We start from the raw sequence: 21,491 nt of genomic DNA, 5'->3' as shown, positions 1-21,491 counted from the left end.
CAAATCTGCAGCTTCAAAGGCTGCCTGCACCCCCATTCAGATGAGCATCTTGCTTCCAACCAGGGACTGGTTTTGGGTGGTGGTGGAGGAAAATGCTGTCAAGTCTCAGCCGACTTATGGCAACCCTGTAGGGTTTCCAAGGCATGAGGTGGTTTGCCGTTGCCGGTCTCTGCATAGCAGAGCAACCCTGGATTTCCTTAATGGTCTCCCATCCAAGTACCACCAAGGGCCGACCCCACTCGGCTTCTGAGATCTGGATGCCCTGTGTCAAACGCAGCTTTTCACAGTTAAATATTTGTGTCCCAGTATCCTTTACAATATTGCAAAGGATGCTGGAACACATTTCAGGCTGTGTAGCACAGCTTCCTAGGGAAGCAAAACATGTTTGGCCACCCTGGCTCCTCCCACCCCTTTTCTCTGTCTTCTGTCCCACTCACATAAGACTATAAAAACGTTTTTGCTGTTTACATGTTCTGTACAGTGCCTAGCACACAGCTGGTGCTAGAGAAAAGATTCATCTATTCAAATGTTGCTTGGGAAGGCTGAGGTTTTGGAAGGTATGACCTTCCCAAGTTTTGATGGAGTCAAGTTATCTTTGTTGGACGTGGTGAACAATTTGGGAATAAGGAAGGAGCTGCCTCTGCTGGAAAAGCAAGACAGTGAAGTAACCAAGGGGACCTTTTCATAAATTAAAACCACATTTAGAGTCAGAAGACTGGCCTCACTGATCCAGAGCAACCTGGAGGCTAGACTACAGTAACACACTCTATGCTGGGTTACCCTTGAAGACTGCTTTGAAACTTCAGCTGCTGCAAAACAGTGCTCCTCAACCAATTTTGTGGGCACTGCACTAGTTTCCTAATGGTTTCTGAGCCCACCTGAACACATTGATTCTTACCTTTAAAGCTCTTCATGGCCTGCAGCCCTCATATCTGTAAGACTGCCTCTCCCTATATATTCCTTGGCAACAGCTGGACTCTGACCATGAAGACCTACAATTGGTTCAGACCTGCAGGCAAGTTTTGTCCTCAGCTGCCTTATTTTTAATCTATTGTCTTTATGTTATAAATCTGTTGGCTTTATGTTTTTTGTGCTTACTGGAAGCTCTCTCGGGTCCTTTGGAAGCGAGGTGGGATAGAAATGTTTTAAAGAAATAAATTCCACTTCAGGTATCTTTGAAACGTTACTAATCACAAGAGCCTTAAAAAATTTCCCAGTAGTTCAGTGCTTTGGAGTCAAAGCCACTGCTGCCTCTTCGTCAAAAATTAGAACAAAGGAGTGATGATGTGTGTGTGTGGGGGGGTGAGAAACCTCAGCTCCAACCCCCCCTCGACCCATTTCCCACTCCCCACTGACCTGAGTCAGGGTCGTAGAAATTGCCGTCGTTCACCAGCACCCTGTCAAAGGGGATGGTTCCGGTCTCCACGTGCCGGGAGGTTAACGCTGCAGCGAAGGAGACTTGGGGTACCCTTCCGGCGGGACCTGGCAGCCCTGCGGAAGAAGAGAAGGGTGGGTTAATTGGATTCTTGGAGGCCCTTCCTGGCTCTTCCAGCTGTCCCCAAGCACTCAGACTGTGCTAGCCCCCCCAAACTAGCTGATTCACGTCTTGGTGGTGACTCAGTTTTAAGAGGCTCATTTGCAGGTGCTCCACCACTGAGCTACAGACTAACTCCACCCCACCCCACAACATACACACGCAAGGAAACCATCCCTTTGTTGACCTGCTCCCCATGTTTAATGAGCACAGAGAGGAGGAAGAAAAGAAAACCAGAATTCAAAGCCCGACTACCATACGAAGCTGACACAATCTTTCAAGCTGTGTTTTCAAATGAAACATACTTTTATCGGAACCCTGCAGTTTCTATGTAAGGCTCTCGCTCTCTCTTTTTTTTTTTAACTTGGGCTCTCAGCTTTCAAATGGCAAATTACTCAGCTCAAAGCAACGGGGGTTAATTTTACTGGGGAGATTTTGATCTGTGGGCTGAGTGATACAGGCAGCCCAGTTTTTCCCTTGAGGCTATTTTGATTCTGGAACATTACTCTAAGTTATTATCATTATTATTTAAAAAAAAGAATGGTTAAGAAGGCCATCCTTTTTTCTCGCAAGGAGTGTTAAGTCTAAATTCATCTTCTTGCTCCCCTTACTACTGCAGAGCAGAACCAACGTTCAAGCAATGGGTTGATTTACATATTTAATTCAATGAATTTTAGCAAAATGATCCCTTGATCAACTGGCACACAGAATGTTTGGCAGAGACTGCCAGCTGGGGAAATGCGGTCCAGTGGTGCCCCATGACAGTCTCTCCCCCCACCTTTTCTGTAAGAATTTTACCTATCTAGATTTCATGCTTACATTCCTCCCCGTGCAAGGAGCTCAGACAAAAGGATTTCTTCACACAACGCGTAGTTAAATTGTGGAACTCCCTCCCCCAGGGTGTGGTGATGGCTGCCAACTTGGAAGGCTTTAAGAATGGAGTGGACATGTTCATGGAGGACAGGGCTATCCGTGGCTTCTAGTCAAAATGGATACTGGTCATGATGCATACCTATTCTCTCCAGGATCAGAGGAGCATGCCTATTATATTAGGTGCTGTGGAACATGGGCAGGATAATGCTGCTGAAGTTGTGTTGTTTGTGGGCTCACTAGAGGCACCTGGCTGGCAACTGTGTGAACAGACTGCTGGACTTGATGGACCTTGGTCTGATCCAGCATGGCCTTTCTTATGTTCTTATGTAAGATACATAGTTCTCCACTCCTCTCATTTTGCCCCCCATCACAGCACCATAAGAATTGGGAGGGTGATGGGCTCAAGATCCTGCAGTGAGCTTCATGCCTGAGCAGGGGTCTGAACAATGGTTCCCCACGATCCAAGTCCATCATTACTTCGCACGGCCTCTCTGTTCTCTTTCTCGTCTCTCATCATACGAAAACAAAGGAGAAGGGACCAAGTTACATGCAATAAAGCACAGCACGGCTACCCTCAAATCCAGCTCAGTTCAGCCCTGCCCTTTTATTCCATATCCCCCGTGCAGGGATAGTGACACATAGCTGTGCCCTATCTTTACCTTGCTCTCCAGGGAAACCTGCAAGAGAAAAAATGAATTTCTATAAGCATATGGGGAGTGTCTTAAGAAGAAATAGAAGAGCTGGTTTTTATACCCTGATTTTCTCTAACTTTTTAAGGAGATTCAAACCGGCTTACAATCGCCTTCCCTTCCTCTCCCCACAATAGGCATCTTGTGAAGTAGGTGGGGCTGAAAGAGTTCGGAGAGAACTGTGACTAGCCCAAGGTCACCCAGCAGGCTTAATGTGGAAGAGTGGGGAATCAAACCCGGTTCTACAGATTAGAGTCCTCCACTCTTAACCACTACACCATGCTGGTAACCACTACACCCCATTCCTATGTGCTCCCCACCGCATGTGGTACTGGGTCCTTCTTATCCATGAACATAGATGCTCATGTACCCCCTTGGGAAAGGTTTCGGGAAGATGCTGCCCATCTTAGATGTGCTCCCAGAGGAAAGAGAAAGCATTCACCAGCAGAGACAACGGGTCATGCAGCTGAGTCGGTGGAGAGGACAGGAGAAGGTTCAACAGCTGCCCTTCACCTAGCCTCACCTTTATCTGGGCAGACAATCTTGGGCCTTTTATGCATGGCTTTTCCCCTAAAGGTCACCCTCTACCGACTCTGCCCCGGGTTTTCATGGACCTGTTTTATCACAAATTTGAAAACGTGGGCAAAACACGGGGAAACGCAGGGGGAGAGCGAAGCGACCTCTGATGGTCTGAAACGGCATGCATAATCAAAACAAAGACCTGAAGTAGTCTGAGGGTGACTGCCAGGGAAACAGCTGTGCATAAAAGGCCTTGGAATGCTGCCCCGTCAATAGCTTTTAGAAAGTCAGACTCACTTTCCCTGCAGCCCCCACTCCCCCGTTTTCCTCAGTTGAAATGGTATTACTGAATACAGCATGCACAGCTGCCAAATAGGGCAGATAATCCCCCCCAAGGCCTTTAGTTGGGGAAAACAGATGGGAGACCGAACCCCCCTTCTGTCCCAATTTGGCCCCTGCAGCAATTAAAAAATTAGTTCCTTGCAAATACCATCTGGCTTCCAGGAAAGAGAGTCAGGCTGGGAGAACCCTGTCCTGATTCAGTAAAAAAATATAACATCTCATTTGATCCTCAGTGTTTACTTGCTTAGTTTCAGGTGCCGCAGCCCAAAAAGGCCTTCCAGATTCTCTATTGCTCCACCTAGACTGGGCAGGAGAGATCATCTGCCGGGTTCTAGAATCAGACTGATACTTCTCATTATCCTCTGCACACTGGGGTGGGGATGAATTCTTCAGGGAGGCTCCCAAACTCTTTATAACTGATAGGGTTGCCAACCTCCAGGTACTAGCTGGAAATCTCCTGCTATTACAACTGATCTCCAGCCAACAGAGATCAGTTCACCTGGAGAAAATGGCCGCTTTGGAAGTTGGTCTCTATGGCGTTGAAATCCCTCCCCAAAAAATGCCCTCCTCAGGTTCCGCCCCCAAAACCTCCCGCTGATGGCAAAGAGGGACATGGCAACCCTAATAACTGGTGCCCATGCAGCGTGTGGTGTGGATGGGAAGGGAAAGGAGGAAATTAGGGACAGAAATGGTGACCAGCTCCTCACCTGGGGGACCCACGGGGCCAGTCCTTCCATCCTTACCAGGAGGCCCAATTGGACCTGGGAGACCCGGTATCCCTGTGGGACCCTGTAGTCCTGGGAGCCCTGGACGTCCTGAAAATGAATAGGAAAGTGAAAAATTCTAGCCGGCATCTCCTGCCTGGTAAGGGAGAGGCCAACAGCCTGCCAAGACCACCTAGTCCCAGATCAAGGACGGCAGCTGCAGGACCCTGCTCCTTCCTAGTCGTCCGCTGTACCTGTCAAGTCCTGAAGCATGAGGTCATGCAGTTGACCCTGCAGGGTCTGGAGAGATCCGTTTAGGGTACTGAGGCGGCGGTGAATGGTGCCCAGGTGGCTACCGTGTATCTTGTCCAGCAGGGCCCCGTGGTTGCGCAGGGTCCCGTTCACCTCGTGAAGGCAGCTCCACAAGGCTGTGACATGCTTGTCCAGCCCTTCCTTAATCTTCCGCAGGCTCCCGGACACATCGTCCAGCCGCTCGCAGGTGCCCTCGAGCTTAGCGAGCCGCTCCGCCAGGCCCCCAGAGGCCCGCCGGCAGTCCGAGGCCTCCACTTGCAGAGTGCCGCCGAACTGGTGGATCTCGCGGCCCAGCACCTGGAAACGCTCCTCGCTCTCACTGACGTGCTCCGTCACCTCCTGCTGCACGCGGTTGATCTCTTCGATGATGTGGTCTTTGGTGGTGCCCAGCTCGTGGATGTCCGTCTGGTGCTTCTCCACCGTGGCCTGCAGCCCGGCCAGGGTCTCGTTGAGGGCGCTGAAGCTCAATATCACCTCGGACAACTCGCCCTGCAGGGACTTGAGGTGGACGCTGGAGCTGCCGCCGATCACGCTGAAGCCGTCCAAGGGCTTCGTGGCGTCCACCTGCTCTTTGTCCAGCTCTTCCCTCCTCCCCATTGGCTGGCAGGCTGCCTGACAGATCACAACCTGCTCCCTGAGCTGCCCCACCTCCCCTTTCAGCTCGGAGCAAGTCTGGCTGCAGCTGTCGCCTTCCAAGCCCTGGATCTCTTTCTCTAGCTGCTCCAGGCGCTTGTTGGTGCGGTTGGAATAAAGTACCAGGTCCGGCGGCCCGGCACTTATGGAAACCACCAGCCTGTTCTCTAGCTCGCCGATCTCCCCAGCCAGCTTGCCGAGGGCTTCCGTGTTGGCCCCCACCAGGCCCCGCAAGTTCTGCAGCTTGCCAGACACGTCAAGCTGGTGGATGGAGGAGCCCAGCAGTCGCAGCTGGGCCTCGTTGTCCAGCACCCGGCGCCCCAGGTCGCTCAGGATGGTGCTAATCTGGGAGTCCTGGCTGCCGGGCGGAGTGCAGATCTGGGTGCAAGTGTGCACCACCCCGCGCACCCGCTCCAGAGCCCCTTGCTGCTGCAGGACGCTGTCCTTCAGCCCCCCCGTGTCCCGTGACAGGTTGGCCAGGGCCCGGTTGACGTGATTCTGGAAGTCGTTGAGGCGGGAGAAGAAGAAATCCAGCTGCCCCTCAGCTCTGCGGAGCCGCTCGTCCGCTCCCTCCTGCATGGTCTGAATATCAAAAATGCGCTCCATCATGCTGCGCTGTGTGCTGTTGATGCGCCCCTCTATCTCAGATATGTGTCTGTCCATGCTCTGGTAAGGAGGAAGGGACTGTGGTCCCTGGCCTCCTCCTCCTCTGTGCTCCTTCAGCCCAGCAAGAGAGTCCGCGATGCCATCCAGGCGGTGCTCCAGCCCGTTCACCCGGTCTTCCAGCTGGTGGCAGCAGTCCTTGGGCAGCTGCCGAGCAAGGCTGCTCAGGTGCTGTTGGACGGCGTTCATAGCCTCGCGGTTCCGTTGGTCCATGGATGTGACCAGCTTCTCCACCGCTCTCATGCGTTCACGGTCCTCCTCTTGCTGCCGCCGCAGCCCTTCCACACCCGTCAGGCAGGACGCGCACGACTCCTGCAATCGCTGTTCTACCTCCCGTAGGACCTCGCCACGTACATCCGCTCCGTCGCCTCCGGGGCCCTGGCCGTTCTCGTGGTTGGAGATGCGGTTGTCAAGGCGCTGCAGGTGACGCTGGATCTCGTTGAGGGTCTCTTTCATCTCAGGATGTGCAGCTGCATCTGCGGGCTGCTTGCCATTCAAAGAGGACTCTACCGCCTTGCGTATGTCTTCCGCTAGCTTGGTGTTGCTGGCCTGTATGGTGGACTGTAGGTCATGCAACTGCTTGGTGAGGCTTTGCACTTTCTCTTCCAGCTGTTGCACCTTCTCTGAGTCCCTTTGCCCTGGTGGGAAATAAAAAGAAGAGATTAGAAACTACGTAGAGTGGTGGTGGAAGAAAGTACTGTCCACGGCTCTCATGCCCTCACGTTTCTCCTCTTGCTGACACCGCAGTCCTTCCACGCCCGTCAGGCAGGACATGTATGACTCCTGCAAAGGCCGTTCTACCTCCCGTAGGACCTCACCATGGACATTTGTCCCGTCACCTCCGGGACCCTGGCAATTCTCGTGGTTGGAGATGCGGTTGTCATGTGTAGGAGTGGGGAAACAAACCCAGTTCACCAGATTAGCCTCCGCGGCTCATGTGGAGGAGTGGGGAATCAAACCCGGTTCTCCAGATTAGAGTCCACCACTCCAACCACCGCTCTTAACCACTACACCATGCTAGCTCCCTGGTAGAACTGAGAGTGAGTGGGAAGCTGGTGAAAAGCAAAACTGGTAAGGCAAGCTGTGAACGGGCACCTGAAAAGATGGCCATCAGAGACTTAATCTCAGAAAGGGCAGCGCCTGGCTGTGCTTCTACTTCCCATATCCGTCCTCCACTCTTGCCACACAAAGGATCTATTTAGTTCATGCGCCTGCCTAATAGGTACCTCCCCATTCCTTCTACTATTACTTGGGGCAGGAGAGAAGAGCAACCAAGAGGATAGAACTAAAACACAAGGGGCCGCAGTTGCTGAGGGGCAGAGCACACATCTCCCTTCATGCCTTTCCCACGGTACCTTCTCCGCCCAGGCCACTGAGCGTGTTGCTGAAGCCAGACAGGTTGGGTCGTCCGGGCTGCGGTCGTGGCCGGGTGGTGGTGAGCGGTGTCCCCCCTTCGGCACAGTCGTCCCCCGTGTAGCCAGGGCAGCACCGCCACTCCATGTCCGACACTGTTTTGTAGGCCACCTTGTAGCGGGGGCGCATGAAACTCCGGTACCTGCCAGGTGGGATAATGGGAAGCGGCTGGTATTTGAGCCTGTTACCCTGGGAGGGGGCTTTCTCGCTCGACTAGGTGAAGTGGCCTTGCCCCCTACCAAAAACAGTGAGTCAGATGTTGGAAAGCACAGACTTAGTCATAAACACCCAACTGTGGCCTCTACTGCAGTCTTATTCTATGGCACTCTTGGCTCCATGACAGTAAACCTGGAGCATCTGTCCAGAAGAAGTATGGACTGGATTTAGCCCCTTGCCCAGGGAAAGGACCCCCTATACCTTCCCCTCTTAAACTGGTCCCCCAAGATTTTTGCTCAAGAACTGTCGATCAGGTAGATTTGCTAAAATTAAGATGAATAGGCTCTGTGCCACCTGAAAAGTTGACTCCAGAATCTCAGGATTGCCACACAGAACCTATCTAGGATGGCCTGTCCTCCTCCTCTCACAGAATCAGCACTGTGGAGAGGACCAGAAGTGCCTCAGGCCGCTGGTAGCCAGCTGCTCATGCAGTGCTGGGAATCCCCACAAGGGGGAAGACGGTGCCTTCCCCCAGGCATGGCCCGGCTGGTTCCTGCATTTTCCCAGAAGCAGTTCAGCTAATGGTCTGGGCACGTGCCAGGCAGCAGCCACAGGCATCCGGCCTCTCCTCCTCGGCTGCCCATGGAGGCCGTGACCCTGAGCCCCACCCCGCCAGCCAGGCAGCTTGCAGCAATGCCCCCAAACCCCGTATTGTGGCAATCGCCCTCCGCTGTCCTGCTGGTGCCCTCTGTCTGTTGACGCACTCTGACCCAGCCCAGTGTGGCTCCAATTCTGCTTGCTCTTGTGTTTTTGGCAGGATGGCACCCCATGTTATCCCACACTCACATGACAACACGGGGGCACTGGATCTGCCCCCAGACACATGGTTGGTAGTCCGGCTTCACGTAGGTGTCGACGCCATCCTCTACCACGCAGCTCACACTACGTGACACCACGTAGGCACACCAGTTCCTACAAGGGAGGGTGGGAAGATTATGTGGTTGAAGCAGAGACTGGTTTGTGGACAAGATCGCCTTGCATGAACAAAGGAAGCTGCCACGAACACATGAAGCTGCCTTATACTGAATCAGACCCATGGCCCATCAAAGTCAGTATTGTCTACTCAGACCGGCAGCAGCTCTCCAGGGTCTCAGGCAGGGGTCTTTCACATCATCTACTTGCCTGGTTCCTTTATCTGGAGATGCAGGGGATTGAACCTGGGACCTTCTGCATGCCAAGCAGAGGCTCTACAAACTGAGCCACAGCCCCTCCCCATATACTGAGTCTGACCACTGATCTATCAAGGTCACTACTGGCTACTCTGACTGGCAGTGGCTCTCCAGGTCCTCAGGCAGAGGTCTTTCACATTACTATCCACCAGATCCTTGGAAATGAAGATGATGAAGACTGGACCTGGGGCCTTCCACATGCAAAGCAAATGCTCTTGCCACCCAGCCACTGCCCATCCAGCTCCAACAAACAAAGACTGAGTCCACAGTCCCACTCCGTTCCAGTTTCCAAGCCCTGGCAATACCCATACTCGAGGTCAGGAAGACTGAACAAAAGGTTGGAGGCTGGGATGAAAAGCTTGGCTCCAGCACGTTACAGTTCAGCCTTCAGAGTGTTTCTCTGAGCATCTACAGTGTATTCTGCAACCCACCCACCCCGCCATTAGGGGCTAGGTGGCTGAACTTCCAGATGCAAGGCTGTTGTTTCCAGGCAGGTAGAAGGCCTGTTACCTCTGTTGTTTAACCCCAGGCTAAAGGGTGATCAAGCAGAGGGTGACACACCCACTCAAGCACCCAGGAAAAGGAAACAGATCTAGCATTGCCCCACACCGGTGCCAACGACCTATTTCCGGTCCCCAAAATACTTCTGTGCCTCCCCAGTTGCTAAGATCTTGATGTGCCAACACATTATTGCCATTTCTGCGCAGGAGGTTTTGCCTTGGATTTGCCACTCTCTAGATGCACGTTTTTCCCATCCAAAAATAACCCCCCATGCAGAGTTTTGAGAATTCAGATGGGACAACTGGGCATCTGTGTGTGTGTTAAGTGCCGTCAAGTCGCTTCCTCATGGTGACCCTATGAATGAAAGTCCTCCAAAATGTCCTGTCTTTGACAGCCTTGCTCAGATCTTGCAAATTGAAGGCTGTGGCTTCCTTTATTGAGTCCATCCATCTCTTGTTGGGTCTTCCTCTTTTCCTGCTGCTCTCTGCCTCACCCCAAATCTTTCTTTATAGAGTTCCTTGCCGTACGCAGGATCCAGAACTGCAGCCAAGCCAAACTCCTTAGTAATGGAGTTTTCGTGTCTTTCCTTTTATCGAATCCCAATTTAAAATAATCACATAAGAATGCAGGCTTTTGCATCTCAATGGCCTCATCAGTGACTCACTTAAAACTGTATGATCTGTTTCTTCCTGTAAGGGGGGGGGGGATGATGTAATGAGCTCAGGGACCTGGCTAGGAATCCCTGCTCCTCACATTTTTAGCAATTTTTTTAAAAATCACAGGAGACACCTCCATGGGAGGAGCTTCGGACAATGAATGAAGGGGATCTATCTATAGGCGATGTCTGGGCCCTCCACAGAGGGAGGGAGACAATTCCTTCAATGGGGTCCATCTCTGTGGCATGAAAAGGATGTCTCAATATAGGCTGGCCATAGACAGTTTTTTCACAGAATTAAAGGCCATTTGAAAGAGAATCACTGTTTGTGGTTTTTGCTCACATCTCACTTTTGTTCCCTGGTCAAACAGGTCAGACAGGTTAATGTACTTACTTTGAAACTGGCAAAGCCTGTTTGATCAGAAGTGACAATGAGGCAAAAAAAAAAATACTGGTACAGCCATAAATAAACAATGTGGGCCATATTCAGATGTAATAACAAAATACCTCCCCCCAATTCCTCTTAGAGTTGAGATTGAAGGCTTCCTGGTTTTAAAAGGTTTCACTTTAGCCATAGTTTATTGTGATGTTTGAAGTAGGTTAGATGCTGGGTCACAGTGGGGTTTAGAATTCCAGCTTGGGGTCAAGCAACAAACCCTGATTTATTATGACACTAAAATTCAGATATGACAACACTGTGGTTAGACATAAGAACATAAGAAAGGCCCTGCTGGATCAGACGAAGGCCCATCAAGTCCAGCAGTCTGTACACACAGTGGCCAACCAGGTGCCTCTAGGAAACCACTAACAAGACGAGTGCAGCAGCACCATCCTGCCTGTGTTCCACCGCACCCAAAATAATAGGCATGCTCCTCTGATACTAGGGAGAATAGGTATGCAGCATGACTAATCTCCATTCTAACTAGCAGCCATGAATACCCCTCTCCTCCATGAATATGTCCACTCCCCTCTTAAAGCCCTCCAAGCTGGCAGCCATCACCACATCCTGGGGCAGGGAGTTCCACAATTTAACTATGCATTGTGTGAAAAACTTCCAAAGACTTCCTAAGCCAGCTAGATTCAGGTCCAAGAGACCAACAAGATTTTCATGGTGCAAGTTTTCAATACTCAAAGCTCCCTTCGTCAGATCATATTGGCCTCTAAGGTGCTACTGGACTTGAATCTAGCTCCTCTCCTACAAACCAACATGGCTACCTCGAAACTTCCTAAACCAGGAAGACTCCGGGAGGAGGGAGGGACTGCAGAGCCTGAAAACAAATCATGCTCATTCTCCTCCTCACAAACTCTGGTATGTTTGCAATGTCTGAATATAACCAAAGGGTCCTGTAGCACCTTAACAACTCATAGATTTGTTATGCCTTCCGCTTCGGTGGGCCCCAGGCTGCAAAAATATGTGCCTAATAAATCTATTATTCTCTAAGATGGTTCAAAATTCTGCTTAAATGAAATGTGTTCGCAAACCATGGAAAGCAATGCCTTTCTCAAACCACTTTCCGTTGTCTTGCAAAAACTACTTCCTGGCATCAACCTAATATTAAGAGAACTAGGAACACCGTGTCAGATTTAAAATTCTGTTTTGGGACCTGGGAGACCCTTTGGGCCTCACCTCCTTCCCAAATCACCTCCTGATAATGATTCAATTAAGTTCGTCCTTGCTTTATTAATCAAATGTTAGGGGAGAAAAGAATTCTAAACCAAGATAAATTTGGGGGGTGTTTGATCAACAGAGGTATCAGCTTTTCACTTTTCTTTAGTAACATGCCAGAAAGGGCTTAAGGCCTTAAGGTGTGTACGCTCACTGTTAGTCTTTGGGAAACTGACTATTTAAAATTGGCAGGGGCCTAGGAAGAAACCCCAAGCAACAATGATGTTATACCCTGTTTTAGGACCAACTAAAAACATCCTACTGTATTTGCTGGCCTTAACGAAAGCTATTACACTATTGCTATTTGGGGGATTTTTTCAATTCTATTGCCCTTGTACATCTTCCTGCAATCTTAGCCTAAGAAGACGTTGTTTTGAGATGCTCAGAAAGCCCTGCTACCCAGATGAAAGCAATCTTGGCCGCCCAAATCAGTTTTTCAGGGCACCACAACAGAGGTAAAGCCACAGGGATATTTCCCCTTAATTTTTCTTTTTGTGAATGGATGGTAGTTTTTGGAAAAACCATGGGGAGTCACTGAACTCTGCCCAGGACGTTCGTGACACCGTTGCCAGCTTCTATTCCCCACACCAGTAGTGGCTGGTCACAGCTCAGTGCTCGTGCGGGCCTGGGGTTGTTGTGTCAGGAATCCCTTTTATCTCCGCCCAGCCGGTTCCCATGGGGTCCAGGGACCTTTGATCAAGGCATAACTTGGTCAGGAGGCCACAGCTGGGAACAAGCCTGTCCAAAGTTGCCTCCAGCCATTCCTGGCGGAGACTGGTCTGATCTAGCAAACAAACCTCCCTGAACTGGTTAATCATTGCCCTGTTCACCTCCCAACCTTCCCAGTTGCACAGGAAATCCCAGGGATCAGCCCAAAATTGTTTTTAGTCTGCTCAGCTCTGGAACATCTGAGATAACAGAGGGCATCCTCTGAGCATGTGCAGTGTGTCTTTCCCACAGCATTGGCTCTTTGTAAGCAGCTCCCCCTCCAACCCACGCACATCTGGGTTCCCAAACTGAGGGTGGGGCATTTCCAAACAAACTTCAGGGCAGCCTGTGCCTCTCTCTGATCATGCATCTTTAAAACACAGCCTCTGGGGATTGGAGTAAACAGGGCTGTGTTCCATTGGAAATTGCAGGTACACCGTTTACAATTTATCAGCTTGACATGGTTTTGAGGCCTGAGTTCTATTTTTGGCCAGCTGCTATTTTAAACTTGTGCATGGATTCTTTTCATGGTATCGTGTTTTTTTTGTTCTGGCTAATGACAGTTGGAGATTTAAATTGTTTTTGAAAGCGGGACTGTGGCTGAAAAGAGGCCTATTCATCAAATGAAGTAGGGACGGGGTTGCCAGCTCTGGGCTGGGAGATACTGGGAGATTTTGGGGGTAGATCCTGATGACAGCGGGATTTGGGGAGGTGAGGGACTTCAATGGGGTATAAATGCCATTGAGTCCACCTTCCAAAGTGGCCATTTTTTCCAGGTGAACTGATCTCTGTCGCCTGGAGATCAGTTGTAATCCCAAGAGATCTCAAGCCCCCATCTGGAGGTTGTCAAGCCTAAGTAGGGAGCCTGTAAAAAAAAGCCCATTTGGAGGGGCCTGGTTAGGTAAATGGGGGCGGGGCAGCCTCCTTCCCAAGTTGCCACCCCATCCACCCCCATGCCATGGACCACCTCATGTTGCTGTTTTGGTTCAGGTGGTTTCCTAAGCCCTTTCGTTCCCCCCACCACAATGCAACGTTGCTGCGGATGTCACTGCAGCTTAGAGAGACAGTCTTCCAGTGTGCCACCCCCCAACTGGGTGACAAACCACCCCCTAGGCCTCTCTTCCTCTTAGGGTTGCCAGCTCCAGGTTGGAAAATACCTGGAGATTTGGGGGACGGAGCCTGAGGAGGGCGGGGTTTGGAGAGGGGAGGGACTTCAATGCCGTAGAGTCCAATTGCCAAAGCAGCCATTTTCTCCAGGGGAACTGATCTCTGTTGTCTGGAGATCCGCTGTAATTGCAGGAGATCTCCAGCCGCCACCTCTCTCTCCCCTACGCCACCAACAAAGAAGTCTGATATGCCCAGCTGTGAGTTATCCCCCGCTCGCAGTTTTAACGAAAAGTCTCCCCCCACATCCAGCCGTCTCCTCGCCTCCTTGCCCACTGTCTAAAAATCCCATCGGATGTCCCGGAAACCCCACTGATTCGGTACCAGCCCACATAAGGCACAAGGAGCCACAGTCTCTCCATCCCAGCCCCAATGCCGACAGTCCCCTAATTCACTCAGTCGCTGGCAACCAGGCCCACCTAGCCCTACATCCTGGACAAACCACATACACACAAACCACACACACACACACACAGCTCGCTCGTGATTTTGTGAATGGCCCGCCAACAGCCAAACAATAAGATCAAGGGAGGGCATGAGGGACGGGCAGATATTCTGGCTTGGGGGGTGGCGCAACGACAGGCCTTAAACTACACGGGCCAGATCCCTCCACCTTTTCTTAGCAGAGAAACCTGTTGCCATGACAACACCTGGTCCCAAATCCTAACACCCCCCCCCAATACATGTGAACAAAACAGGAGTCCAGGTATCCGTTCCAGGTGATCTCTCATGATTGCCCGGTTTAAGATCTGAAGGCATCTTAATGAGACTGGGCCTTCTGGAACTCAGTTCTAAAGAACAAGCCATTTAAAACTTGCATATATTAAAATCAATTAGCATGAGCAGATAAGCAAACGGTAACCTTCCGCCTCCCCCATTTCCTCACTAGCAGCAGCGGCTGGGAATCCTGCTCTCCTTAGGCTTCGCTACAATGGGCTTTTGCTCTTGGGTTCCTCTTATAAGTGTGTGTGTGGGGGGGCGCATTCCTGGCCTACACCTCCCAATTCTCTTTCGCTCTTCCTTGTGGCGGTCCAGATAATGGGATTCTCTGGTCTTAACCCTCCCCTTTTCCTCCCCAACGTGGCCCATGCTCCTGGCCCTGCCACCCTGCCACATCGCCCTCCCGGCTCGCTTACCTGTGGCGGCTGGCCACCCGGGCACCGTTGGGTGCTTGAGCCGTGCTTTGGAGCTGCGTGAACGGCAGGCCAGCCCCCGTGTACAGGCTGTACCGGGGAGGGTAGTTCATGCCCCAGGCCTGCCTAGCCAGCAGGCCCCACCAGATGCAGAGCCACACCGGGGCCACGGGGCCGGCCATCCCCGGTTCTCGAGGTCCTGTCCCCGAGGTCCCTCGTCAGCCGCGCATGGTGTGGGCCTTCGGGCCAGAGATGCTGCCAACAGCTGGAGGGTCCCCCCCCCTTTCCTTTCCCTTGAAGCCTTAGCCCCGTCGCCAGGCGGGCGGAGAGGGCTTTGCTCGGTCGCTCTCTCCACACACTCTGACAGCTTTGCAAACTTCCCAGAGCTGGCTTGCTCACTCCCCCCTGACTTCCTGCCTGGCAACTCTGGGGCCCAGCTCCCTGCTCCCCCCGCCAGCCTTCCCCATCCTGGGTTTCCCCTACTGCCTGCCCCACCACTGGCTCCCTCGCCCCTGGGCCGGCCTTGGCCCTTCACGCGTCCCCCCCTCAGCCAGCCCCTACGAAGGGATTTTCTGCAACTTCAGTTCCTGCTTCACTGCCCCCCTTCCCCCCCCCATGCCGGGTTTGCACTGCTCACATCTGCTTCTCGTTACAGTCGGGACGGGAACAGTCGAGGGGGGGGAGCGAACAGGAATGGGAAAGCGAGAGGGGCCGGGCATGGAGCCAACGCAGCCCATGGGAGTCGGCACGACACAGCTACCGAGTGAAGTCCCTGCCACGGGGCGGCTGTCCACGTACCCGCTGTGCCAGGACTCCTGCTCACAAGACCTGGGAGAAGGAGCCACCTCCTGTATCCGTGGCTCTGTCCCCAGCCTCCCCCCCTCCCTCCATGACTGATAAACCTACAAACGTGATAAGATCCACGGGCCATGTTTCTGCCCCCGCCTCGGCTCTCTGACGACACCGGCCAGGACAGTCGCCAGCAGGCGGTTTGTCTGTCTGGACCATCTCACCAGAGGATGGGTTTGTGCGCGGCACCGCCAGTGAGACAGGGAACTCTTTGTTTCTGGGAAGGCAACGCTCGTCTCCCCCTCGTTTCCGTGGGCTGAGATCGTTGCGGGACCTCTTTTTATCCTAACCGATCCCTTGCTGCTCCGTGGCCCGTCTCACCTGCTTCCTTACTGTGTTCAGCGCATTACAACCCCGCCATCCCACACGGCGTTTCCTGTGCTGCCAAGTTCCCAGGGAACCCCAGAACTGCCAAACCTCAGCGTGGAGAGTGGGCAGCTGACCACAGGGCCATGCAACACAGTGCAGCTACCCATGAGGGACCTCCGAGGTTTTGGTGAGGGAAGGGGCTTCTTAGAGGTTTGGTGAGGCTCTGGTGGGGATTACTTAACATGACACATCTCAGAGTCTCTGGAAATTCTCTATCCATCTTTCTGCTGGGCCATCTTCCCCCTGCCCCCCTCCCCACTCATTGTCGTAAAAGACCTGCTAACTAGGGTTGCCAGTTCCGGGTTGGGAAATACTTGGAGATTTTTGGGGCAGAGCCTGAGGAGGACAGGGTTTGGAGAGGGGAGGGACTTCAATGCCATAGAGTCCAAATGCCAAAGCAGCCATTTTATCCAGGTGAACAGATCTCTATTAGCTGGAGATCAGTTGTAATAGCGGGAAATCTCCAGCTACTACCTGGAGGTTGGCAACCCTACTGCTAACTGACAATCACTTTAAAAAACAGAAAGGTGTGGAGACTTGACGAAATGTCCTCTGACATGGAAGTCCATACCCGCTAATCCCTAGAGCATGAAGGCTAGATGCAGTTACTCAGTGCTAAAGGCCCTCCACACATGCTCAGAGGAACTCTTATAGTTTCCCTTGCGCCTGGGTAGGACCCTAATGTTGAAAACAGGCTTTGGGCTCCAATTGAAAGTCTGAGAGGGCATCCCGCCATCCTGCCTCCACACATCCTTGATCTGTTCCATTTAACCTGAGCATGTGGGAGGGTCACCATCTTACTGGTGGGGGAGGCAACCCTGGATTATTTCTTTTTCTTTGAGCTTGATCCAGATCTGCAGGGAGCCTCTTTCAGTTGGATTTCTTTAGCTGTATACCTCAAACTTTTGCCCAGGTCTCCATGCTGGACTCATCAAGAACTACCCAGTTCCAACCCCAGAATTGTTCAATCCCTTGATCCTCAGTGGTATGCAATTATGTTGTTCTAGGACTGGAGTGACCTGGGTTTAGTCATGAAGCCTAACCTACATCACAGGGCTGTTGTAGGAAGAAATATGAGAGAAGCTACCTTTTTGGAGAAAGGGTCGGATACAAATGTGATAGGTAGAGAGGTAGGATTCTGTCCGCAGGCACTAGAATTTTGGGGCTGGCAACCTTAACATGTGAGTATCAAGAACTCCTGGGCAGGGAGGTTTGGGGGCAGCTCATATTAGATGACGTTACAGGCCATGCTGGGGATTTTGGAAGTCTGCCGGGAGGGGGTGTTAAATCAATTTTGGCCTGGGCCTGTCAAATAAATAATGTTGCAAGATGGAGAAGTAAAGGGGAAGGGGCTCTTTGTCATGTAGTACACCCTTACATTCCTATTCGAAGTACACTGAGATCCAAACTTGCAGCTAAAGTGCTAGGAGACACAGAGAGAGACAGAGAGAGTTGAAGATTTCAAGTTAGGTTTGGAGATGGTGCAACATGGTCTCTGTATGTGTGGCCCTCCCTTCCCCCAAACGTGGGCTGTGGATCAGCCAAGAACTCTGCTGGGCTCAATAAACATTTGATGCTTCTGTTTACTGACTACTGCTAGCATAGCATCACGCTAGCGCTGAAGATGTGTCAGGAGCTGTACTAAAGTGATACACTCAAGGAATTGTAGGCAGTGGCCAGGGCTGGAAGGACATCTCATTTGCAGCCAAGTTCAACCAGAGACCCACTGGTGCTAACCAAGCCAGTATTCTCACACTCACTCTCTGGGGATCCTGCCCCCAACAGGCCCTCTTGCTCACTGTTTTGCTCATCCGCATGCCGAGCCGGCGGTCTGGCGCTTGCTGGCCTGTCTCTGCAAAAGCCATCAGCCTAGGGAGAACAGGCAGGGCCAAGCAAATCCAGTGGCCTCGACTTCCGCTGGGCCCGGGGAGGAGGGGGACAGAACATGCAGGCCGGAGGCCTGCAAGGCACAACACAGATGCTGCTCCACCAGCTGGGAATTGCCTGCAGGCGCAGCTGGACTTTCATCTTGGGGGGAGAGATCTGGCCACAAGCAGGCAAAAGTGGGAGGAGGGAGCAGGAGCTGGTGAGTTGGTGGGTGGGAACAGAGGCAATTTGAGCCCAGAGATTTATTTCCAAAAGAAAGGTGGGTGGGGTTCTACCCACTGACCCTCTGAAATCCCTCCGACATCCCTGCCTTAGGTTGCCTCTGTTTCCTGACCAAGGCTCTAGGCCTTCAACATCTGCACAAAATGGCAGAAATTCAACTGGTGTAGCTTTCCCATCAACACATGCCAAGGCTGCACCTTTTGAATGTGTATCATGCACATAGTCCTGTGCCAAATGGTAATCCTAGATCTATCCCCCTTAATAACCCCCCTAACTTTAGGGAATGTCTCTGGCTCAGTGGAAGAGCCTCTCCTTTGCATGCAATAGGTCCTGTGTTCCATCCCTGGCATCTCCAGTTAAAAGTATCTGTCAATAGGTGATGTGAAATACCTTTGCCTGAGACCCGGGAGAGCTGTTGCCAGTCTGAGTGGACAATACTAATCTTGATGAACCGATGGTCTGATTCCATATAAAGCAGCTTCATGTGTAATTTGTAAAAACCTAAAAGGAGACAAGATGAAGGCAGAGCTTTTCCACCAGGCCTACAACTGAGGACAGCCGCAGATACCATCATTACTGGCCTCCCCCCTCCTTCCAACATGAGTAGAAGGGGTGCCACTTGTATGGTGCCCACAACCCCATCTGAGGATTTTATGGCTGAGGATTTTATTGCTGCTTTTATTGTATTATTGGATTGTATGTTATGTTTTAATTATGTTACCTACCCTGAGCCAGCTTGCTGGGGAGGGCAGGATACAAATTTGAAAAATGAATGAATGCATGCATTCTGAACATGCTCAGAGGCACCATTTCACATCCTCTGACCCTTGTCATTGAAAGAAGTGGCTCGCAGGGGTCTCCCTTCCTAGGGGTATAGGCTCGGCTTAGCTCCAAGTTACCCAGTTATACTGCTCCAGTCCAAGGATGCAGAGACCCCCCTCTCTACCCAGCGCTTCTTCTTGCACTGCAGCCAGGAATGGAGCTTTAAGTTCCTCCCCGCCCCGCGCAGTGTCCTTTGCAAGACCCCCATGTCACACGCATTACATGATGCCTGCAACTCCAGGATCTCCCTCCTCATATTATAACTCTGGGCTTCCAGCCATGAGTTTATTATTTGCATGCTATGGGGGAAGGAGGGGCAGAAGTTCAGAGTTCTCAGGGAGGGCAAAGGGGTTTGCTGGTGGGGAGGGGACAAGGGGACATATAGTAGCCAAGCAAGGGGGGGATCCTGTGGGGAGGGTGTCTGGAAGGTCACAGTGTTGACCTATTGCTTGGATTAAACCCTTTGTTTTGTGGCCTATAAACTCTGCACAAGCCAACCTTGTGCCAGGCAATTCCTCCCTCCATGGGGAAAAAATAATCTTTGCCCTGCCAGAGAACAGCACACTGTGTGACGTCCACCCCAATCCCCCATGTGTTGTCCCAAGGATCCTATACTCTGGACTTCTGGGGTGTAGTACTACACCTTTTGGGTACAGGCAAAAAACAGACTGCCCCTGCCATGGAGCTTGCAAGCCCTAGATGTAACACAGCCTCCAATCACATATTGCCCTGTGCTTCCCCAGTGGCGCCCCCAACAGGACACCAAAGAGCCAATGGGAGGGGGAGAAGACAGCTCCGTCTGATCAGTGTATGGGGGAGATGGAATCCCTAAAGCCTTCCATTGCTGGTAACATCACTTACATCTCACTTACCGCTGCAGAAGTGGTGATGTCATAGGGTAAAGAAGGATGATGTAATCAAACAGACATTCGGGCAGCCAGCATGAGGCTATCAGGGGCGCCATAAGACTGTTGCAGTGAAGAGTGATGGGAAAGGGGGAGAAAAAAAGGTGTGTGTGTTTTTTGGGGGAGGGACCATGAAGCTGTAGTCTAGGCAGTTTTAAAAGAGCCCTGCTTTTGCGGGGTGGGGTTGTAGCATACCCAGTTTTTACTTCCCTTTTAAGGTAAAATAACCCACCAGAAATTCAGACTGGGTTTCAATAAAATACGCAAAAAGATCAATAGCACACACACACATTTTCTCCCTCTTCCCCCACCAAACTCCTGGGCCATAACTATCTCAAAAGAATTCCCCCCACACGCACACACCACATTGCTCCAAGTATTTCTGGATGGAGAGGAATGAGAGGAAGCCCCCCCCCATAGTGACTTTTTCTTGTCCTTCCTCTAAGAAGCTTAGGACAGTCCTTGCCTCCTCAAAACAACCCTGTGATATAGGTTAGTCCAGTCAACCAGAGTGCTTTGTGGGCAGTGGGAATTTGAACTTGGGTCTCCCAGATCTTAGTATGGCACTCCAACATCAGAGGTAACAGTCATCCCCAGAAGGGGACTATAGTAGCTAGGCACTGACCACTGACTGTCGCTTTTAAAGATGGCTCCTATTTTTAAAAACCCATTTTTTAAAAGCCCATTGAGTGCAAAATGGCAAGCAGGCAAAAAAACAAAATCTGGTTGGCATCTGGCCAAGAGCACCACAGGACACAAGATTGGCTGTGGACAATCTGGAATCACCAATAAGCCAAAATCCAGAGCCATTGTAGTGGTAGTGTGGTGTTGTGGCTACAGCATCAGACGACAAGCGGGGAAACCAGAGTCCCAACCTTCGCTTTGCTACGATGCTCGTAGAGTGACCTTGGGCAACTCACTCTTTCTCAGCGTAACCGGTCTCACAGAACTGATGGGAGGACAAAATGGATGAGGGGAGAACCATGCATGTCACTCTGAACTCTGTGGAGAAACAGCAAAATAAAGATAGATTAATCCTTTCCCCCAAAGAAGGAAAGCAGGTCCATTCCCCCCAGCTCTGCTTCTTCCACTGCCGGGGACAGGGCTATGCGGTGGGAAATGCTGGGGTTCTGTGGGAAGTGCCACTTTCCAGTCAGGGAACGTGCCCGGATTTAAATACCAGCAGTCTGGCTTGCTGAGTCATGGAAGTAGCTAAGTTTCACTCTATATGTGGTAGGTAAGGTTGCCAGGTCCCTTTGCTACCAGTGAGCAGTTTTGGGGGCAAAGCCTGAGGAGGGCGGGGTTTGGGGAGGGACTTTAATGCCGTAGAGTCCAAGTGCCAAAGTGGCCGTTTTCTCCAGGTGAACTGATCTCTATTGGCTGGAGATCAGTTGTAATAGCAGATCTCCAGCTAGTACCTGGTGGTTGGAAACCCTACTGGTAGGGCTAGTCTCAGCCCTGACAACGGGGCATTGAAGAGGAATGGATGCATATTTCCTCCCAGTTTGGATTTTGCATCCTCTGAAGGGGTGAGATGTTACCT

General features: G+C 51.6%; 1 protein-coding gene across 1 annotated transcript in view; it reads right to left on the bottom strand.

The window, feature by feature from the left end:
• Positions 1-21,491, bottom strand: part of EMILIN1 (elastin microfibril interfacer 1) — a 138,503-nt gene that overhangs the window by 607 nt on the left and 116,405 nt on the right. Inside the window, exons 2-8 of the mRNA XM_056852368.1 lie at positions 14,898-15,081; positions 8,685-8,810; positions 7,625-7,824; positions 4,916-6,907; positions 4,665-4,772; positions 3,067-3,084; positions 1,357-1,491 (exon numbers count right to left, since the gene is read on the bottom strand). Of these exons, the coding sequence (XP_056708346.1) occupies positions 1,357-1,491; positions 3,067-3,084; positions 4,665-4,772; positions 4,916-6,907; positions 7,625-7,824; positions 8,685-8,810; positions 14,898-15,076 (2,758 nt within the window). The 5' untranslated portion in view covers positions 15,077-15,081. The remainder of the gene's footprint in view (positions 1-1,356; positions 1,492-3,066; positions 3,085-4,664; positions 4,773-4,915; positions 6,908-7,624; positions 7,825-8,684; positions 8,811-14,897; positions 15,082-21,491) is intronic.

Source organism: Euleptes europaea, chromosome 7 (genome assembly GCF_029931775.1).
Source record: "Euleptes europaea isolate rEulEur1 chromosome 7, rEulEur1.hap1, whole genome shotgun sequence".
NCBI lineage: Eukaryota > Metazoa > Chordata > Lepidosauria > Squamata > Sphaerodactylidae > Euleptes > Euleptes europaea.
The sequence above is the reverse complement of the archived record's forward strand: the minus strand, read 5'-3'. Positions and strand labels throughout refer to the sequence as shown.